This window comes from Oculina patagonica, chromosome 4 (genome assembly GCF_052425735.1).
Source record: "Oculina patagonica isolate OP01 chromosome 4, crgOcupat, whole genome shotgun sequence".
Classification (NCBI taxonomy): domain Eukaryota; kingdom Metazoa; phylum Cnidaria; class Anthozoa; order Scleractinia; family Oculinidae; genus Oculina; species Oculina patagonica.
Window position 1 is genome coordinate 53,484,209 of NC_135761.1, and position 23,454 is coordinate 53,507,662.

At 39.0% G+C, this 23,454-nt stretch overlaps 2 protein-coding genes across 4 annotated transcripts in view; both read right to left on the minus strand.

Annotated features, from left to right (window-relative positions):
• LOC144647990 (uncharacterized) overlaps positions 1-12,930 on the minus strand; it is a 15,897-nt gene extending 2,967 nt beyond the window's left edge. The window contains exons 1-4 of the mRNA XM_078507647.1: positions 11,631-12,930; positions 10,208-10,393; positions 4,246-4,293; positions 5-2,154 (exon numbers count right to left, since the gene is read on the minus strand). Of these exons, the coding sequence (XP_078363773.1) occupies positions 5-2,154; positions 4,246-4,293; positions 10,208-10,393; positions 11,631-12,339 (3,093 nt within the window). The 5' untranslated portion in view covers positions 12,340-12,930. The remainder of the gene's footprint in view (positions 1-4; positions 2,155-4,245; positions 4,294-10,207; positions 10,394-11,630) is intronic.
• LOC144650580 (NLR family CARD domain-containing protein 4-like) overlaps positions 1-17,566 on the minus strand; it is a 220,886-nt gene extending 203,320 nt beyond the window's left edge. For all 3 annotated transcript variants that reach the window (XM_078510285.1, XM_078510286.1, XM_078510283.1), the window contains exons 1-3: positions 17,388-17,566; positions 13,863-14,105; positions 13,252-13,300 (exon numbers count right to left, since the gene is read on the minus strand). The gene's annotated coding sequence lies outside the window, so the exon portion shown is untranslated. The remainder of the gene's footprint in view (positions 1-13,251; positions 13,301-13,862; positions 14,106-17,387) is intronic.
• Positions 17,567-23,454: the final 5,888 nt, after the last annotated feature.

Consider the following 23,454-nt stretch of genomic DNA (forward strand, 5'->3'; position numbering starts at 1 on the left):
CAACGTCAGTAGCACACTTTGCTGTCAACTTGATCTGGTGAAGTCTTAAGCTGTGGAGATTGTCAGTGAAGTGTATACAAGAAACCATTCTCTCTATCAACTGAGCGTCGTAGTTTTTGCCATAGTCACACTGGATATCAACCTTTCGAGGACTTGTTACAAAAGGTAACACGTTATTCACAACCTTGAGATCCTCACTAGTTGGGTATAGAATTTCAATATCTCTGACAAATGAGAGACAATGCTGCCGAGTCTGCTGCGGCACGTTCTCAGTTAAAACCAAAGCTCTGCTGTTGTCTTGATTCTTTGACAGGTCATCAACAGGCTTCTGAGGAGGAGACACTGGTGCTGATGTGAGTTCAGTAAGTAGTTCAGTAGGCAGAGCGCTGATTTTTTTTTTACGAATGCAAGTAAGATAAAAGAACATTTGCTGTCCTTCTTTTTTTAGGGAAAAGTCTTTTACTAATACATTGGCGTACTTTTTTACAGCCCTAATCTCCCAAGAACACAAAACAACGGCAGTGTTCAAATCAAGCATTATAGACAAAATGTCATCATCTATTACTGTGGGGTCGCCGAACCCGATCTCGACGATGTCAAAAAATACGTAGTTTGGAAAGCTGATGGTTGACTTCAGTAAGTGTTCTATGGCAACAATAGGAACCTGTTTCTCTTTCAGTATTAGATAATAATTAACAGACTCAAGGAACAAAGGAAACACAGCATGTCTGTCTAAGGCTGGGCGGCAAAATAAACAATCAGAACTGATAGAAATAAACTTCCTTTGATCTTCTGTCAAATCATCAATAGAAGGCGACTTAGTGAAGTTATACGCTGAGAGACCTTCTTTCTCTCCTACGATCCGCAGATGACTGAGAACAGCACGGGCAGCATCTGATGACAACTCACAAACGAATTTCAGAACTTCGACCATCTTCTCGATTTTTTCAAGCGAGTCAACTTTTGACAGGCAGCTGACAGATTCATTCCTCTTGATCATCAGTTCTTGAACGATGAACCAGGCTGCAAGGAACTCTTGAACAGATTTATGGAGAAAATATACGATTTTCTCTGGATTCAGACTTGATAGTTTTGAGACTTGAAAAAACCCGACGTCAATAAATTTCTTAAAGACATCACCATCGGGCATTTTGCTGAAGTTGAAATGAAGGCAGTCCTCCAAAAGAGCATAAAATGCCAGTTCTCCTAATTTTGAGAGTTCCTCTTTGTATCTCTCTATGCTTTTAAATGCCTCGTCTGAATCTTTCGCAGTCATATGATCCAAGAGGGTCTGCATAAATCTTATGTAAAGGTCCGCCCGAGATGTGGGTAGTCCTTTACAATCTTTCTCTTTCCAGAGAAGACACAACATTAACAGGAGAAGTGGTATCTCTGCCATCTCCCACAGTTCTTGCTCCTCCAAGTATTCAACAAGCTCTTCAACTTCTTTTTGGTCACTGAGTAACCTGCTTGCAAACCGTTCAACTTGCTCCTCACTATCGAACCCGTTAATTTCAAACTGAACGTGACTTGGCCCTCTCAGTTCATCCTCTTTCACTGGCCGTGTGGTGACAACAACACAACAACCTCTCAGTTTACTGCCTTTCCAAATCTGATAAACTGGTGATGACTTTCCAGCGCTGTACTCATCATAGCCATCCAAAACGAGCAGGACTTTCTCCTGGTTCTGACAGACATATTCGCACAAGTTAGTGACTGCCATCGGGTCTTCAGCAGACAACAGTTCAGCAGTTTTCAGCATGGCGCAGACGTCTTCAATGTCGCTAACGTCTCGCAACTTAATTAAAAGTAAAACATCAAACTTCTTTAAGATTTCTTTCTCGCCTCTTGTCCAGTCCACAGCAATCTTTTGAGTGAAAGTTGATTTTCCTATTCCCGGTCTTCCGTACACGAGAATTCTTTTAGGGTTTAGATGACGTCCGTGGCCTTTAAATATTTCGCTGTAGTCGTCAAGCTTTTCTTTCGTTGTTTCGTGAGGTTTTCGGTCATCTCTCAGCATTGATAACTTTATGTACATCTCATCAATATGCACAGTGTTGTCTGGATCCCAAGGTGTGATTTTCACTTGACTCATGGTGTTGTAAAACTCGCGTAGCTGTAACTGACACCATTCCAAAAAAATGTTTGCGGAATCTGTTCACAAGAAACGAGAAGTAAATTTTTTTTAGTTACAACACAAGAGCACTACGAGCCAATTTAAATGATGTATTCTTAATTACAGTACAACAGTACTTTTTTCGTATTTTTAGCTGTTTTATGTGACTACAAAAGATACTTTTTCTCTCCATATATCATGATTACATTGCGCTTCGCCTGCTAAACTCTCACTACAATAAGGACTTTGCAGTTTAGCTCCACCTTCTTGTTCGCACGCTTGTACAGTGTATTTCCTGTTTGTATTCCTCTACAGTTGTTTCTTGATTTAAGATGAGGAATTAAGAATGTGCGCTATGTTCGTTCAGTCACAAATGAAAGGTACACCCTTTGACTCCAGAATTTTCTTATAAACGCCAACTGAACGCAACTGATGCCGGTTTCTGGCTGTTATTTGATCCTAACCACTTCGAGGTAATTTTTTGTTTTAATATTTTCTTGAGGCATGCACACAAAACAAAATTTTGAAATAGGGGGCTTTGAGCAGTCTATGGTTGCTATGACATGCTTTGCTAGACTTTTTCTCACTTTATCAGATGATTATCAAAAGCATTTCCTGCCGTGAAAAGTAATGACGTCACAAATGGTGTATGCACCATGGTCCCTTAGGGCAATTGTGGAAATTACATGTATACTGAAATTTGAGAATTCCTAGGCTGGTGTGTAGCAGGAAGTTAGATGACCCACAGACGGTCTTTAACTGAAACCAGTTTCCTTGGTGACTGTTTCACAGTTTTCTTGAACCCGAACCTTTTTGGGACACTGAAGTACAGTAATTTATCTCGTACTCCCACATTTCTGAGAATTAATGTTTTATATTGTGGAGAAATATAATTTCCGCTTAAGTGGTTATCGTGCCCCAATGAAAGAAATCCAATTTGAAAAGAAAGATTTAAGAAAGTGGCCTAGTGACGAGATAAAAAAAAAAATTACACTGTGAGCACTGTAGATGGTATCCGTTCGGTTAGCACCCATGTCAATTAGCATTCAATTGATTAGCCCCTAACCTGAAGATGATTATCCTCCAACCAAAAGTCCTTAAGAATATGATTTGCCACGAAGGAAACTAGGACTTGTTCACGAAGTCACAACAGTTCTCATTTGCATCAATTTTTCACATTAAGGAATAAAATAAGTCGGGCAATGATTTTGACTGAAATAACATAATTAGTAATGGTAATAGGACTGAGTGGAGTCCAATTTAGTCTGCGAGTGATTAACGAGTCCGATTTGTTTAATCACAAGCGTTTTTTGTTCACCCTTCATCACGGTGAGCAAAAAACTAAAATTTTAACAATTATTTTGACTCTGTGATTGAGCAAATGAATAGCAAGTTTGATGAAAAATCTGTAATTTATACTTTGTATTCAAAAGATATTGAGTAGTTTCAATCAAGTTTTTTGAACTTTTTATGGTATTGTAATCGCGAGTTTTTAAATTTCACTTCACTTTCACAAAATTCCCCTTCCCCCTCCAACGTTGCATGATTGTAGCAAAGGACTACCAGAAACAAACTACAACACTTATATGGGAGAAGGGATGGGAAATAGGGTGGGGGAGTAACAAAATACTGTACTGCAATAAAAAAGGGGGGGTAAAATGACCAATGTGTTAACACTTTTTGTCACTTATTGTAGATTTGAGTCGTTTTCAGATCTCTGAAGGTATCTTTTACTTAATCAGGTCAGATCGATGAACAGTGCATATTTGTAACCTGCACCTATAAAGCTTTGTGGGAGGTGCGGGGGCCTAATGGTTAGCGCGCTCAACTCGGAGTCGAACGGCCCGTGTTCGAGGCCTGGCCGGGGCGCTGCGTTGTGTTCTTGGGCAAGACACTTTACTCTCACAGTGCCTCTCTCCACCCAGGTGTATAAATGGGTACCGGCGAATTTACTGCTGGGGGGGTAACCCTGCGATGGACTAGCATCCCATCTAGGGGGGAGTAGCAATACTCCTAGTCGCTTAATGCTACGGAAACCGGGATAAGCTCTGGCTGTATGAGCCTCATGGCTCGGACACAGACTTAACCTTACCTTTACCTATAAAGCTTTAATACGAAATAACAAATACCTTCAAGTTTAATGCGTTTGGCTGTACTTGGCTCTTCCGTTGACACATCTGTAAGAAGAAAGAAATATATTGTTTAAACACCACAGCAATCTAAGATGTTATTAAGTTGATTTTCTTCTAAAAAGATACTAAAAACAGTTTATAAAAGAAAGAGCTTAAAGGTCAAATGCAACGAAATTTGATCAAATTTTATTTAAGACTCATTTTGACTTTAAATGAAAGGAAATACTGTGAATAATCATAATCTGAAGTTTTAAACGATTTGGTTAAAACGTCGTTGAGATATTCGGCGTTAAAGATAGCCCTTTATCTTCGCTTCACAAACGGAACGGTTCGGAAAAGCTTTGGAAAATTGTCGGAAATGGATTTTGTGACGTCACATGTGGCGAGCTTCGACGCGCGAAGATGCAGCGAAGTGCTGTTGTCTCTACCAGGTCTGCTGCACCTTTTGGCATTTAAAATCCCGATAAAGCCAGATGACCATTCGAAATATCTTCTTAAAGACGAGGAGCGATGCAAGGAATGGTTGAGATTGACGAAAAAGAGAGGATGTGTATGCCAAATGCACGCTGGCTTTGCTCAGCAAATACAATATCATCCGACATGTTTTTCTCAGAAAGCTTCCAGCAGAATCTGTCGCTTGTCGCTTTTACCCCTTGGAAGGCCTCTAGAAACTTCGAATGAGACCTGGCTATTCTCCTCTTATTATCAACTTGGAAAGAAAGCCGTTAATCCAGGACTAATGCGAAATCATTTGCGACAAAATGCAGAATTCGAAGGTAAAGTCGCTAATAAACTTAACCCATTGTCTGGGAACCCCAAAGTTGTACTTTCTTGTATTATATTGAACTTAGATTCACACACTACTTTCTAAACCTGACCCTAGTCGCTTCATAAACTTCTACAAAACTATAACTTTACTGTTTTCGTGAAATATTGTGAATCGCGAGGCTGGTATTAAAAATATATTTTTTATTACAGGAAGGAACTTTTGCATGAATTTACTAATTAAGTTACAAACAGATCTTTTATGTTTATGTTTCTTTTTACTTAAAAATGATATTCCCTATATTGCTTCGATCGTCTAAAAAGCTAAATTATACATGCAGACATTGAAGGAAAATAATGCTTTTAATTTACAGTATTGTGTAAAATGAAACACTCTTTTCAATGTTTGTTTATATTTGAAATTATTATGAATGCTAAATACAACAACAAAAAACCCCCGACTGAACATTGTTGGTGCCCAAGAAAAGGTTTATATTTTTCATGTAAACTTCATGTATATGATGAGTTTGTTCACTTGTAAAGGCCAATTTACCTGATTCATTTGTTGTTCATATCTGCATTAACCCCATTTCAGTCCAGTACAATGACTGTTGCATTGCATAGCACTCATTATAAGTCAAGTATAAGTCAAGTGAACTACTGGCTCAGGAGAATCTACAACCAGATTGTAGGTGTGTCATGACAATTTATTTCTGAAATTAAATCTTCATAATTTTGGCTGCCCCAAATCTGTTGACCTTTTACAAATTCCTCAGTAACATCTTTAGACATACTCCCTTTCAAAATCTATATGGGTATTTTTGGTGCCCAAGACCCCCTCCCCACTTGCTGGGGGTACTCCCATACTCCCATAGACTTTCCAAAAGTTGTTCGCTTCTCGTTTCCGGTTTGGTGGTAGTAGACCCCGGTGCGAACCCGGTGCGGAGCTCTTAAGCTCTCGGGCTTCACGTTCTGTGAGCTCGACTTGTAAGCAAGCCTAATACTCCCATATATGAGCTTGATAGGAAAATGCATGTGTGCTGCTGTGTGTTTTTCAATAGTTTGGGGTAGGGTAGGGATTTCCAGTGTAAAGTCTAGCATACTATGATAGGGTACTGCAAAATAAGCTGAAAATGGTCTGGGATAGGGTATGGTTACAGAGTCCCACCAGCACACCCCTACTCAAAAATATAAAGAGTACTGCCCCCCCCCCCCCTTTCCTCGAGGTGAAAGAGTATTGTTTTTAGCCATTCTGAAATTGGGTATTTTTATGATTATCAATTTCTTTGTTAACTTGGAAATAGTTTTTTGAAGCACCTACTGTTTGTATTCATACTGTTGTATTCATCCCTTGGTCAGAGATAAGGTGATAAATTACAAGCAGTGCATGCAAAGGCTATAATGTCTCCTTTGGGGGTCTTGGAAAATCACTGCACTTAGTTTGATTGTTATCTAGCTGCTTATCATTTAGCTAGTTTTTGAGCTATAAGCACTTAAGTGAAAATTAAGGGTAATTTTTGATAGATTTTACTGTTGCTATGGTTACCAGTGACAAACTAAAAATGACCACAACTTGTTCGGCAATGATGGTACATTTGTTTGATAAAATATTATTGCAGCATTAACTGACAAATAATTAGTACTGACCCATCATAGTAATAGGCTGGAAAGTACTAGAAACTGTTATCAGCTTCTTACACATGCATTCAGTGAACTTGCATAGCCATCTCTCTGCATCCATTTGTTAACATTGTCTTTCGACATCGTCTTAAAATGTGCTGTTTTAAGTGACCAATACTGGTGTTGGTTTCATGCAAATGAGCGCACAAAATCAGAAGGTCATGCTAGTGGGCTGTGATTGCTTGATTTGGATCTGTGTTGTTTGTACATGTTTACCATGTCCAAAGATAGATGTTGACAAAGGGGCTATGCATTGATGTCCGACCCCATCCAACAATAACAAAAGAACATATTACCCGTTAATAGTACCAATAAATGTACAAAACAAAGAAGCTGACATAAAATGACAAATTGCATGAACAACTTTATATAAAAATAAATAAACCTTTAAGTTTATTTAGACATAGAGTGGATTAAAGCTAGAAGCTTGTGGGGCAGTGTATAATTTCAGCTTCTTACACATGCATTCAGTGAACTTGCATAGCCATCTCTCTGCATCCATTTGTTAACATTGTCTTTCGACATCGTCTTAAAATGTGCTGTTTTAAGTGACCAATACTGGTGTTGGTTTCATGCAAATGAGCGCACAAAATCAGAAGGTCATGCTAGTGGGCTGTGATTGCTTGATTTGGATCTGTGTTGTTTGTACATGTTTACCATGTCCAAAGATAGATGTTGACAAAGGGGCTATGCATTGATGTCCGACCCCATCCAACAATAACAAAAGAACATATTACCCGTTAATAGTACCAATAAATGTACAAAACAAAGAAGCTGACATAAAATGACAAATTGCATGAACAACTTTATATAAAAATAAATAAACCTTTAAGTTTATTTAGACATAGAGTGGATTAAAGCTAGAAGCTTGTGGGGCAGTGTATAATTTCCTAATCGAAATGGAATTTGGAAGTGTTGATTTTTGTGGAGGGTAAAAACTGGAGAACCCAGAGAAGAACCCTCAGAGCAAGGCCGAGAACGAACAACAAACTCGACCCACATATGATGCCAAATCAGGAAATTGAACTCGGGCCAATTGGTGGGAGGCAAGGACCCTCACCACTTGCCATCCCTGCTTCCTAGCATATTTTATAATAATGCAGCTTTGACAAAATCTCATGATAATTTGTACATACAAGGATGTGTAAGCAAGGACATTGAAACACAAAACTAGGTGTAAATTTTCCCTGCTAACATGTCCCAGTGTCAGGTCCTGTGTCAGCACACAAGTTAGATCTTATAACCTGGGTCTTAAGAAATGCAAGTTGCCATAAATTACTGTTGAAATTGTTATCTTCGACCTACACCCCATCTACTTAAGACAATTCCCTTTTCAGAGAATCATCAGTAAAATCAACTGAAAAATATAAGGGCCAGATTACAAGATAATCACCTAGGTTAATAATTCGGCAAATAAAGAGCAATATTAATACCAGGCATAATTCTGATTGAAGCTAAAAGGCCACGCAGTCACGGTATTTAATTTCAATCTTTGAAAATAAATTATTTGGCTGAGGGGAATGAGTTTAAAGCTTCTAAAGGTTTAATTGATTCTTCAAGGTGTGTTATTTTAGAGAACACACTCAGCTCAGCTCGGGCAATGCTACAATTAAACAGTGTACAAATAATTCCACATTGCAATCCTTTCGAACAAAAGCAAGACAATACTTCAACTTAAGATTCAACTATTTATTTATTTCAAATTCTTTGAAAGCTGTTTCCATTATATTTATTAGGCTCACCAATATACCGTAAACACCCGCGTATAAGCCGCACCCGCAGATAAGCCGCACCCTGAGTTTAACAACTCAAATGTTGGAAAAAAAGTTTTTTGAAAGTAAATCAAAGAAAATCCACAGTCGAGTCAAAAATCCAAAGTTGAGTCTTTAGGAAGTCTTCTTCATCGAACGTAAACTCAATGAACATTGAAACAAAAAATACTTCAGTCTTACCCACAATTTGAGCTCTTTAATATAATGAAAACCAACTTTGACATATTATGGGTGATCTTTTTCTTGCATTTGTTGACAGGTATTTCTTCATTCAACGCAGTTTTTCCATAGATCTTTGTGTGACAACAACAAGAACTTGCGTTTGCAGAACGTTCGTAGCTTAGTAACCAGGCATTTGATCGGACGCGAAATATGGGACTAGGGCGAGAACGAGGCGAGAACGCAAAGCAAAACAAGATGGCGATGGAGGCGTTCGGGTTTCGTGGCTATCATATTGACAAATTAAAGAGATTTGGGAGCCATCAATTGGAGATAAACTTGTTGCATAAAGAGAGTTTCGTAATCAGTTCGACAAATTTTTCGTCAAAGTGCAAAATGAGAAAGAAACAATTGGCCATCTTACTCGTGAATACTCGTGGTATTTCTCGCTCGTAAAAGTATCAATATTACTGTTAAAGTTATAGGCCATTGTCGACACTGCAAACAGTATAGGAGCTGTCAAACTTGCAAAAGCAATGACCGGTACTCTCTTGTAGTTTTATGTTTTTTAATTTACATAATTTTCCATAAATTAGCACAGTTAACGAAAATTAACAGCACCTTTTCCGAATGTTCCCGCAGATAAGCCGCACCCCCGCTTTCGAGCGATAATTTTTGGAAAAAAGGTGCGGCTTATCTGCGGGTTTTTACGGTATGTGGCATATTCCTTCGTTGTTGGTGCATGTACTGTAGATGTTGCCGGATTAAACGCCATCTTGTTCACTCGCAGAGTCGGAATTAATCACTCCAGAAATCGATTTAATCCTTGCCAGATGCCGTTAGATCGAACTGATATGGCTGTATTTAGACTTTTCGAAGGCTTGAATCAAAGTCTTCATCGGTTTCAACTAACGGCTGTTTCATAAACTCTGGAAATCCATCGAACAAACCCAAGGATTTGCAAGGATCGCTCAAAACACCTGAAAACTTGCTCGCCACACCTGACGTCACAAATACTTCTATTCGATTCCATTCCACGCGCGGCCATTTTTGGTTCGTTTTCATAATGTCTTCGGAAATCGTCGGATTTTCATCTCCTAAGCGCCACAATTCGCACAAAAACCATTTCTGAGAGTTTATTATCATTAGTACCTTCATAAACGACAGGTTTGCGGACAAAAGAAAAAATTTCCAATTTCGTTGCATTTGACCTTTAACTAATTTTTGAAGGACTGGAATTTTATCATATGCAACCTGTCTACTGTTTAGTGTCACTGGACAATCAATCAATCAATTGATCAATAAGTCCTTCTACACTTCATTTTGGAATAAACTCCAAGGATGTGTAATTAAATGTACATGTACACTAAAGTTTTATTGAGATTCTGGTCTCCTTGAGAAGCACAAAAGGTTCATTAAAAATATCAGTAGCAACAACTTAAGCTGCCATGATACTCGAAAGGGCTCCAACTCTCAGAAAATTGAGCACAAGGTTTGTGTATTCAATCCGAGGGTAGACAAAGTGATGATGATGATGATGATGATGATGATGATGATGATGATGATGATGTGACTATGATTACCTTTAAAATAGGACCATCCCTGGAAAACAACAGGATCACTCAGAATATTTGCAACAACAGAAGCGGCCATCACACTAGCAAAAGGACTCCAATTCTCTGATACACACTCAGTACCATCAGCATAATCTGTGATTCCTTTTACTACTAGCCATTCAATCTGATCATCAAATGCAGCCGTGAAAATACCTGAAAAACAAAACAATACAGGTGAGAGTTTTAAATTTGAGGAAGAAAAAACAAATAATTGAAAATAACAGTGGTTTGATCCTTGTTTAGAATCATCCTCAGTCATTAATAATTAATGACTGAAGATGATTCTTTAGAAACAAGAATCAAACCACTGTTATTTTCAATTATTTGTTTTTTTCTTCCTCAAATTTAAAACTCTCACCTGCCTAATTATTAGGCTCTTTTGATAAGATATGGTAAAGCAGTAGACTTCTAACCTGAAGGTCGGGGGTTGGAATCTAACCTGAGAAACTATCAGTTTTCAGTCGTCAGAATTTCCAGAATTTCCAGTCTCGTCTCTTAGTAAAGATTTATCCAACTGCCTGGAAATAGATATTGTGAAGTACCGGCTGCCCAGATGTTTTTGCCCCTAGTTCTCTTTTAACAGTTTGTTTCTCACTGATAACTGCATGAAGGATGGGTGGAGGGAATTAATTAAAGGAAGAATTAATGGTGGTCCATGCTAGCAATAAGTCAAATTTTTCTTGAGAGAATTTACGACGGCAACACTGTATGCAGGTGCTCATGACTAATGTCAATGAAATGCATTCAAATAGGGAGGGAGAAAAATTGGACTCAAACTAAAAGAAAAACAGAACTCACGCTGGAGATAATTTTTAGCAACAAATCTTTATTACAGCTGGACTGCCGGATTGTTTCACTTTAGTTTGATTTTGTTGCACAAAGTGCACGTCTAACCCGGATACCATCCCTAAGCCTGTCTCTCCGAATAAGCCCACCCTAAAATACCAGTAAGTATTAGGTAAGCCATCTTGAATAAACCCTTTAGAAACTCTTTGTTAACCCATTTAAAACTTCCATTGGAAAATCTTTTAAAATCCTTTGGAAACCCTTTGGGGGTCTCTTTAAAAACTGTCTGGAAATCCCCTGGAAACCCTTTACCAACTTTCTGAAAATTACAAATCCTATAATTTGGAAACCTGGTTTCAAGCAAATCTTAATGAACAGCTCTTATGAAGATGTGTTTTTGTGTGAAGGGTCACATAAAATTACAAGACTACAGTGTATGCCCCCTCCAGCCCCCAAGAAAAATAGGCCGACTTCAAAATAGATCAGTTGAAAATGAGACCACTCACGACCCTTTTGACACAAAAAAATTAACCCAAAGCTTATTAGACAGGTGAAATTTTACTTTACAATAATTCAGGATACCAACTTATAAACGATAACTTACCTTCGCCTTCCAATTCAATTGCAGACGCCAGTGGATAGGACTTAGCAAGTTCGTCACGCCGCCATCCAGCACTGACCTGCTCAGGGCCACTCAAAAACTCACCATCACAATGTACTTTCACTTCTCGTGCTGCTGGGTTTTTTAAAGGTGCCTCCCAGCCATCGCCTGCATGTTTGATGAGGTCAAGAAAATGTCGGCTAACATAACTTCTCATGCCAGTTGATTGCTCTTCAGTACTGGTAACTATTTTGGATGCATACGTTGTTAATTTCGCAGAGACAACAACATCTCCTAACTTGGTTTTCTTGGGGTTCAGACAACTGCAGGTTCCTACAGAAATGACACCCTTGGGCCTTAGTTTAGTGACGGCATTTTTGACAGTAATCAGAGAACTGCCAGGACCAGTGGAACCTTTATAGCATCTTATCAAAGCAACTTTCACTTTCTTCTCTTGACCTGCACATATGTCTCCAAAGTAAACATAACCAACACCATCAAACCAGCATCTAAATGGATCTTTCAACTGCATGTAGCAAGCTATGAACTCACAGTTCTTGACCGTCACTAACAGGAATTCAACAGGCAGATTTGTGTCATCTGGATCATTTAGTGGTGCTCGAATATCTCTTATGGATGGAAAATGAACACTTAGCTCAGGTGGAACATCATTTGAACTGCTACCAGAAGTGTTCATTGCTGCTTTTGCCATTTTTATAAACTGATTTTGAGAATGCTCCTAGAAAGCAACCATTAAAATAAAATGATTACAAATCAACTGTGCAGTAGCACAAATTTCAACAAAAACTTAGAAAGGCTTGTGATAGTGACAAATAATGGTTTAAGAAGCTCCAGGAAGTAAATTCCCCTTAAAGGAGGTGTGTTGTGCATGCCCTATCCATTGCCCTTCACTGATGTCCAGGATTGAATGCAAGTATTGTTAGGGTTAGACAAATTCAGGATTTCACTCTACAATTAAACCAGAATAAACAGCTACTGTAACTGTTAGTCATCATTTCAAACAATAATATAAAGGTATGTTCAATGTGACAACTTGGCATAAAACATCTAATGTGTAGTTCCATAAATTATCCATACCTCCCCCACAGAAGGGATTTTTCCTAAGGACCCCCTCACCCCTCTGGAAATTCCAATTAACCTTCATACATTTCCTTTAAGTTTTTGCCCTTTAGACCCCTCCCACCCTGAGGATTTCCAACCCCTTCTGAGGGGGGAGTATGGACATTTTCTGGAACCACACAATGCACATGACACCATTATTAATTTTGCTGTCCAATAAAATTTTCTAACTTATGTCTAAATACATAAGTCTGCATTCAACACTCATGGTGCTTATAAATAACTCTGACTGGTTTCTGTGACATAAAACATTAACTAGCCCCAAGATGAGATGCTAGTCAGTCACAAAATTAACCTCCAGCATTAAACTAATTTGCTAGTACCCGTTTGTACACCTGGGTGGAAAGACACAGACCCCAGCCTCTGATCAATCCAGAGTCCAGCATGTACATTAACTGTTAGGTCAGCATGCTTCCCACACATGTACGTCATGTACCTGGATCTATTTAAAAGCGCAATTGAAAGCAGAGGTAGCATTACTCACCACTACATGCCTTTGTGTTCAGTAAAAGCTTGGTTCTTGTGAGTGATTCCTAAAGTACGAAATTCAAGAAGACAAAATAATGTCATGCATAAGTATGTCCAGCTTAATTTTAATTCCAGCTAAAAGGCATCCAGTCTACTAAGAAACATTTGTTCATGTTAATGAAATTTTATTATTTAAAAATTATTTTACTGCAGTGGTGAGAGCCCCTGTCTTACACAAATGTGGCCTGGGTTCGATTCCTAGACCCACTGTCATATTATGCAGGTTGAGATTGTTTTTGGTTGTTGTCCTAATGTTTTGAGGGGTTTTTTCCAGCGTATTTTCAGTTTTCCTCCTTTCAGAAAAACCAACACTTATAATCTAAATTCCAATTCGATGAGAAAACAGTGGATGAATAAAATAAAAAAAATAAATATATGTTTATAGTGGTCATGCACTTAGCTTCATATCATGCACTTAGCTTCATGAAGAGCCACTCTGTGAAAATGCCACTGCAAATTCCCATTTTATTTAATAATTAATTTATTTTATTTACATTACACAACTTGAGTAAAAAAGAGCCAACTGGTACAGATTTATTTGGTCAAGCATTGAGATGTGTGCCTTACCTTTACAGGTGTTGAGTCAGGTACATGTAAGATGTCAACAGCAGTCATCAGGCGGCAACTGAGTTGTTTAAAAAGGATAAATGATTCTATCCACCTGACAAATCACTCTCCAGTGGATAGAGTAGTTGGTCTTGTCAATATTTATCCACTGGATAGTGATTTATCTGGTAGATAGCATTATCCACCCTGGACACTGGGCCAGTTAGTTACACATGGAAGCTGATGGATTGGAAGTCAAGTGAACTGCAGAGAACAAAATAAAAACACATTGATAAGCACTCAGTGTAGTGAAGACAGCATTGCTTTGCAGCTAAGATATCACAGCTGATAAATGGCAAGTCTGAGCAAAAACAAAAATATCCTAAAAACATTGATTTATAATACAGAAAGTACACAAACATGACTGTTACAAAAAATTCAGCTTGTTGAAAGGTTTGTCCTCAGACAGTTTGGTATGTACCATCAATCCCCAAGAAAAGTACCCCAGGAGCACATGGGATCTTTAGCTGCAGTTGTGGTGGGCGGGGAAGGGGGTGTAGGAAGAGATTTTACTGATATAATTTAACAGCTGTACAATCTTAACTGCCACTGAGCATAATACTATTTTGTCTACAGTACATCTATGCCAACCCTCATGCATTATCCTGGAGCCTCGCAGATACGGACTGAACCTCTCAGTCCCCCATTCACCCAGGTAATTTTTTTTAATGTTTGATTGGGTGACATCTCTTTTTCACCTTACTCTACATATTTTATATTTGTACTCATTGCCAATGCTTATATTAAAAGTGCCATGTTTTCAAAAAAATTTAAATGTTCAGATTTAAGCATTTTTACTTGTAAATTCTCTTTTTTACAGTTTAGTGTTTTTTAGCTATAAATGTTTTTTAAGAGTTTTAAAAATATTATTTCTTCTCAGTGAGTGGTAACATATTTTATAAAATTATTTGTATTTTTTATGTCCCAGGCCCCTACAGATACCAGCCTCGTTGCTGAATGGGCAACCCTCTGGCTAAATAAAGTTTCTTACTCTTACTTGTGTTATGATGGAAAGTTCCCTTGAGGGGGGGGGGGGGTACTCATAATTATATGTTTTGCATAGGTATGTACCACCCAGGTCTCAAAATTAGCACCTTGTGTTAGAAAGAACTTACATTCAAAACGATACCCTGTCCTAGAAATAGGTCAATTTTTTAAGGGACAGTGTCACCATGATTAAGTGCTACTTGAAAATGCAATGAAGGTGTTGGTATTATTTAAGGTCGCGGGGGATACCTACAGCATGAATAAATTCATGAAGCGAGATTTTGCTTGACCTGCATCTTTTAAAACGCTTATTTCTCGGCTGTTATGGGTGCGATTAAGCTCAAATTTTACAGAGACATAAAGAAATGATGAAAAAGTATGTATGTCATCTTTTATTTGGTAGATTGTACTTAACGGCGATGTAATAGCCACGTTAGTTCCAAATTGGGAAGAACATGATTTTGTGGCAGAGTTTGTGGAACGAGTAAGAGGCAGCACACTGTGATCTTGTCAAAAACTAATCAGTCAATATCTCTAGAGTGTCATAACAGAAGCGGATTTTTTAATTTAAAAGTTGCCAGCAAGTTATGGCTGTTTAAATGCGCAAATTTGAATTTAATGCCTTCTACCTCTTTCTAAAAGCGCTCTTTTAAAATTCCGCCTCTGTTATGACACACTACAATATCCATAGTTTACCTATCTGCAGTGGCAAGTCATGAAGGTCTGTATCCGCGCTGTATTCTCTGCCACAAAATTGTCGGAAAAGCCCAAACTTTGAGATTTCCGAAGGTGTCCCGACCAAAACACGATCAGTTTCCAAAGGAGAGATGTAATTATGGTAATTATATTCCACGCTTTTATGGTGAGAACAATGCGTTTTTATGAAGGACACGATTGTTTATGCCGAATATTATTATGATTACTCTGAGTTGTAGAAACAAAAATAAATTGAATAAAAATTAGCTCATAGACTTCCTACAATTTATATAAACGTATAACACCAAGTGTTGTTTTAAATTGGTTAAAATATCAAAGAAACAGGAATTTATTATTTTTTTTAAAAAAATCACGCGCACGCACCCATATTTTTATCCAGTCATGAATATCTCGTACAGTTGTCGATGTCAGTCGTTGCACTTCGTGCATACGCTTTAAATAAATGCATAATGATGAGCGTAAGGTGTCCCCCGCGACCTTAATTGGAAATCCACTAACAGCTAAACTGCACTGTACTAGTAAAAAAATTGTTACAAATTGGTTTCTCGTTTTGAGGGTGACGCCAAGAAACATAACAGTTGTTAATTCGAATGTTAAAGCAAATTTGCCAGGTCACGCCTCAGTAAAAGTTGAACAGGGTCCGAACTAATAGAAGCAACATCCCCCCCCCTCCCCTTCAAATGTGTTACAAAAGTATTCCCCTAATATGCCCGCGTTAGATGCATTGCCCGAGGATCTAGGAAGGCAGCTGATACCTGCACATTATATTTCAACTCAAATGTAGGAGCATAATGTGTCAACCCCTAATATTTATAACTACCGTATTTACTCGACTAAGCGCCGCCCGGGCTGAATAAGCGCCGCCCTCAAATAAGCGCCGCATTTAGGATAAAAAAGTTAATAAGCGCCGCCCTCGAATAAGGGCCGCAGTCCCGTTGCGGCGCTTACTCCAGAAATTCCGTTTAACCAAAAACAGCACTACAAAGCAGCTCTAAAACAAACAGACACATTTCTTTCCATCAAAAGCGATGTTTTGCAGTTCAAAGTGATTGTTTTACAGCTCGCCCATTAGTTTTCTATCCAACATTCTTACAGTATGTTGTTCTCTAAATGTTGCGAAGGACGCGAACTTTGCTAGGATCAGGACAGCTAGCGCCACTTCTCTCTTGAGCAAGAGACGAATACTGACAATCAAAAGACGGTATTTTCAATTTCTGTAAAAGATTAGATTCTTTGTGGGTACAAATTTCAAATAAGCGCCGCCCTCAAATAAGCGCCGCCCTCGAATAAGCGCCGCACTTGATGGGTGAAAAATTATATAAGCGCCGCGGCGCTTATTCGAGTAAATACGGTACTCACGTCTCGTGACGATGGAGTAAAGTTGGAAGTGGTCCAAACAATAATTTATGCAGTATCATGCTTCTAGACATCTCACGTTTATACAAAATCCAGGAATACGACCAAAATAACTTACAAAAACGTTCACAAAAATTCGATGGTACTAAAGCAACGATTTACAAAGCCAAGGGGGATTACTTTGAATCCGAACACTCGCAATTTCGCAAATCTTAGCAACTGAAAGCGGAAGTTTAAGCACAAGTGCACGATCAACTTCGGTGGAGTTATTCGCTTTTGTTAAACTAAATTTGCTATAGATTAAGATCAACTTTATGCCTACAATAAACTTTTTGAAGCAAAATGAGGTTAAAAAGTCCATACACAACCTTGATTCACGTGTAAATCAAGTCAAAACTTCAAGTTGGTGAATGAAATCATGCATACCTTGATCGTCCGTTTGCACCACTCACACTGGATCAAAGAATCAGCAAACTTGATAATGGGTGACAGTGTAATCTTACATAACAAGCTTGCTTTTTTTTCTTTTGAGGGTGACGCTACGTCCTGAGATTACAGGCCTCTGCTAAACTGACAACGAAGCGAAAGCGCTTCCACAACCCACAGAGCGCAGAGAACGTTCGAGAGGCTCACTTCCAAATATGGTAAGCTGTCATCACGCGGCGGTGGCACGGTCTGTTTCACTATTAAACCTTTGCCACAGCGTGTTGAAGTGAAGGGTGTTCAATTTCACTCATAAGAATTGATTAGTTGATCGCTGCATGCAATGCGTATAATTTGGTTTAAAAATTTGTAAGAGGTTTTTATATGAATGAAATAAGTACACCTTGGCAAAAATCCTGGCTCAACCTCGCGTGATTTCATTGCTGTGGACACGGACAAGTCACGCAATGATGGTCACGAAATTAAAGGCATGCAAATGCCGCGGGCTGTTTTTCTCGAATTTTATTAAATTTGCATTTATCGTAAAAGATAAGTGACAGGAGCATTTTGCTGTGATGTTATCCCTTGCAGGTATACCGTCTGATTTTGTTTCCCTAGCTCAAGGGTTCCATGACTATTGCATAGCTGAGGTAGGATAGTAAAGAGGTTATACGTGAGCGTGATTTTTGGCAAAAAATATCGCGTGACACTTGAAAACTATGGAGGTATATCTATGACAAAATTCAATACTCAGTAGTTGAAATAAAATCATCGAAATCAGGAATGCATCAATCCAAAGTTGAATGGCAACAATCCGATTCAGCAAATAGCCACAATGCAAAAAGGCAAAACGCCAGAAGGCAAAACCCTAAAAGGCATCATACAAACAGGCATCACGCTAATAGGCATAACGCAAACAGGCATCACGCAAGTAGGTAAAAAGCAAAGAGGCATAACGCAAGTAGGCATAACGCAAACAGGCATCACGCAAACAGGCATCACGCAAGTGGGCAAAACGCAAACAGGCATCACGCAAGTAGGCATCACGCAAACAGGCATCACGCAAGTAGGCAAAACGCAAACAGGCATCACGCAAAGCAAAAATTTTGGGGGGGGGGATCGTTTTCTTGGGGAGCTTGGAAACGAGGCTTGATTTGGTAGCCGACGAATTATCCGAACTTCTGCATGAAGCCAACTCCGAGAAACTCCGGTTTTCAACTTGCAAGAACTCCGCAAGAACGAAACGATTTTGTTATGCACAAGCCCGTAAAATTCGTTTGCTTGGGAACCGAAATAATTTTAAGAATCGCTTGGCAAGTTTACCGACGACAGCAAAAAGAATCGCTGTAAAACCGTGTTGATTTCATGCAAATGAGCCCTCAAGTTCACAAGGTCATGCTAGTGGGCTGTGATTGGCGGATTTCGATCCGTTTTGTGTTCATAGCTCATCGAAAAATAAGCGGGCTGAGCCAAAAATTTTCCAAGTGCCGCAAACATAGCGGTTTTATGGTATGCAGAAGTTCGGATAATTCGTCAACTAGAAAACTAAAAACATTTTTGGAATCGCTTGACAATTAAAAAACAAATATCTGATACTATCAAAACGTTTGAGTGGATATTTTGCGAAAATTTCGCTATCGTGAAAAAAGGCTCGGCTACCGAATCAAGCCTCGTTTCCAAGCTCCCCAAGAAAACGATCCCCCCCCCCAAATTTTTGCTTTGCGTGATGCCTGTTTGCGTTTTGCCTACTTGCGTGATGCCTGTTTGCGTGATGCCTACTTGCGTGATGCCTGTTTGCGTGATGCGTGTTTGCGTTTTGTCTACTTGCGTGATGCCTGTTTGCGTTTTGCCTACTTGCGTGATGCCTGTTTGCGTTATGCCTATTAGCGTGATGCCTGTTTGTATGATGCCTTTTAGGGTTTTGCCTTCTGGCGTTTTGCCTTTTTGCATTATGGCTATTTGCTGAATCGGATTGTTGCCATTCAACTTTGGATTGATGCATTCCTGATTTCGATGATTTTATTTCAACTACTGAGTATTGAATTTTGTCATAGATATACCTCCATACTAAACAGCTCAAATCTGGCCGTGATCTGTGAATTGCCAGTCTACTACGACGCGTGATCTGCTAAATTTGAAGAACGTGATTCGTGATGCCGGTATAAGTATACAAAACGCGGCGGGGGAGGGGGGGGGGGGGGTGGTACTCTTATACGTACAATATAGGTATGTGCCGCGGCATAGGGTATGGTTTTTGAGGTTTTCGGTCCTTAAATAGGGCATCATTTTTGCTCCTTTTGACACTGTGCTCCCGGAGTGATCCTTAGATAGGGTACCTAAATTATATCAGCTAAAATAAACGCCCAGCTAAACGAAAAAATTTTTAACCGAAAAAAGGTATCTTTAAAACTGAACTATCCGTTCAAGTATTAGTAAAGCGATATTATAAAGATTTGTGTTTCGCTGTGCGCGGTTAAACGTCATTTAATTCGTCACGGAACGATCCTTCTCCCTTTGAATAGGGTGCCTTTTTACGTTTTTTGGCCTTCAAAAGGGTATCAATTTTCGCTTTCTTTATCTTTAAATAAGGTCAGGGTTTAGGTTCAGTCTTGCTACTAGGCTTTTTAAAGTATTCAGGATGAATGAAACTACAACAGAATCCGACGGTCGCAGAAAGGTGGAAAATCTCCAAACAACGTGAAATAAACAATTCCAATGCTTTCCCAACAACAAAAACATAATAGTATTTTTTTATAGGACTGCAAAAAGAACAAGCTGTAAATCTGCTCATTTTAAGTCATTGAAAAGTTAAATAACTTGTTTTACGAAGGCAGATTCCACGACCATTTGCAAAATACTTGAGACAATGCCGTAAGAAACAAAATCTGCTGTCAGGCAACATTGATAAAAGAGAAAGGGGGTGGGAAGATTGAAGCTAGTAAAATTATAAACCACGACCTTCTCAACTATTTTTACTGCCTGAGATGAATAAAGCCTCACCAGTTATTATCGCCCACTTTTTGGTGATTTTTACTGGAGCAAAATAGCTTCATTTTTCATGTACACATAAACAGCCGACCGTTTAGCTCAGTTGGTAGAGCGCCGGACTGCCGTGCGGGAGGTCTCGGATTCGAGTCCCAGACCAGACTAACACTCAACTGAGGAGAATATGCTGCCTTTGCAATAACATATGCAAATGGTTAGATATTCTAGTCTTCACGGATAAGGGCGATCAACCGTAGACCTGGTCTCCTGCGTCTTCAGTGATATGGTAAGCAGGGGAAGTAAAAGAACCCGCACGCTTATCGTAAAGAGTAGGGCATAGAGTTTCCCGTTGTTATGGTCTGGTCTTTGCCCATCGTGCTGTGTGCTGTTGAAATGTTCGGAGATATTAGCTGTACAAGCTACTCTGAAATCCGAGGGTAAGAAAAATGATGATGATGATGATGATGAACCCATCAACTTAAGAAAATCTTCTTGATGTGTTTAAGTTCACTGACAGCTCAGCTTCCTTTTTCCCCTGGTTAACTTAGGAATTCATGAAAGAAATGCAGCAATACTGGGTATTCTGCGACAGTTGAAGGATAGTTTTTCACTAGCTGTCAGTTTCCAACTAGAAAAGGACACTACAAAACAACAATCGTACAAAAAATAATTATTTCTATACAGTAAACGCACGTTGCCTATCAACCATGAAATGTAACTATAAGCAATTACTTAGTTATTAATAAATTATTGTTTTCGGTTTTGTCAGGAGGAATACGCTCGCTTACAACAAGAAAATCATGAGCGACATATGGAAGTAAGACAGTAGTGACGTAATCCTCTGTAATTGGTCATAGACTCTCCTTACCTTTTACTGACAAATACTGTACCAATACCAAGAAGAATCTCATCATCTCTGGAAAACCGTCTTGACTGAAACAAAATTCTTCTAACTAAAGTAATAGAAAACGTATGAATGAGTGTTAAAAGAGTTTTGATTTTGATCTTGTATTCTTGGTTTTCACGTGACGTCATCAAAATTCTAAAATCCAAAATAGCAAGACCCCTGAGTTTTTATCCTTCACTGGCTATTAGACGTCCTTAATATATATATCTTGTTGAAGGTTTTTAGCTCGATAGCATTCACGGTCTTTAAGATAGAGCAATTTCAATTTCGGAGTTTCACGCCACCGAGATCAAAGATGGCCACCAGAAGGTTGTCACGTATACTTAAAATGCTTCATCTTGTGATTTTTAACAATCTGAACAATTGAAATTTTGCAAGAAGTATTTATCCATATGTAAACTTGTTCATGATGGTGATCTGACTGCTTTTTGTAGCAGAAGTGAATGCCAGATGTTTTTGTTGATTTCCGGCCGCCATGTTGGAGCCCAAGCAGTTGGGCTCCAAAATGGCGTTTCCATACTGTGCTCTCTAAATTTGCGTGAAACATTTTCAGGGATAACTCGAGTACGGAATACCGTAGAGATCTGAGACTTGGGCAAGTAGTTTGTATAGTAAATTTCTATAACCTGTAACTGATTCTTGATGTTTTTGACTTAATAGTTTTGGATTTATTTTTCGCGGCGTGACAGTGAAAACCACCTATCACGCTTCCTTATCATGGTATTTGTAAGACGCGGTGCATGCCGCGCTTTCTTTTGCAGTATTTTATTTGAGACAGAAGGCAGTGTGGCCTGCAGATTGTTCACGTTTAAATCTCAAAGAATGCCCGGAAGAGTGTTTTGTTGAATTAACTGGATTTGGTTTACACAATTGTCCACTTACTCCCTCCAGAGCAAGTTTCGTTTCGAAGCCTCATAAGATGTTGGTTTCATCAGTTACCGCTCACTACAACAAACATTTCTCAAAGTTATTATTGTCTCTCAAAACAGATGGAAATGTTACAAGCAAAACAGGCAGAGGAAACAAAGATACTCCGTGAACAGATGCAAGCGGAAGCAAAGGCTCAACGAGATCAAATGGATAACATGATGAAGGCGAGCATGAAGCAGGCTGAAGAGGACAGACGAGCCTTTATGCAAGAAAATCAGGCATTAAACGAACGGCTTGTGCAAATGCAGAAATCAAATGAAGGAATGCAGCAAACGGTGGAGAGTTTGAAACAACAGCTGCAGCAGAACCAGAATAGACAGCATGAGGTTAAAAAGCCAGGATTCTTTGATAAAGCGCTGCAAGTGATACCAGCTTTGGCGGGAGTTGCTGCTGCCATACCAAAGTGTAGCGTAATGTAAGACTCCATTACTGATATACAGTAGAATTCTCTTGTGATATATCAAGTGATTTGTAACGAAAAATATTGAAGATCCGAAAATATTGAAGATCCGATACCAGGATTCATTGTAAGAAGATAAAAAGCGTTCTCTGGCAAAATATTTAAAAATTATGAGCTTTCGACAGCCAGACTGCTGTCTTCGACGGATAAAAATGAAGTCGAAGACAGCAGTCTGGCTGTCGAAAGCTCATAATTTTTAAATATTTTGCCAGAGAACGCTTTTTATCTTCTTGATTTGTAACGAGTGCAATAAGAATATTCCTAATTGCATGTTTATGATTACCTGGGTGATCATCGCTCTCGCTTTTGCTTCTAAAGTTACTCAATACTGTTGCATTACTGACGTGTGAATGTAGACTTAAAGGAATTGATTAAATGCTATGACGATACGTAAATAATAGTTGTTGGATTATCTTTCTACAACTCACCTTCCCAGTTAAAGTTTCAAGAGTTAAGTGACCTACCAGAGGTATGACCATCGTGCACTGATCTGTTCTTGAGCAAGACACTTGACCCTCACACTGGCTCTTTCCGCTATATGTGTGCTCCGGCACACCTTGCACAAGCCCTCTGGTAGCATTTACATTACCAGATACGTTTTTACCTGGAATCCGCAAGGGAAGCGTAAGTGGGGTCGTCCCCGGAACAACTAGAGACGTTCTCTCGACGCAAAGATCAAGTCCCTAGATGCACAGAACAGGCGGCCGTGGAGGGAGACTGTTAATGGCCTATGCTCCTGGGAAGAAGTGAGAAGCGAACACACGCGGGTTGAAGAAAAGGAGCATGTG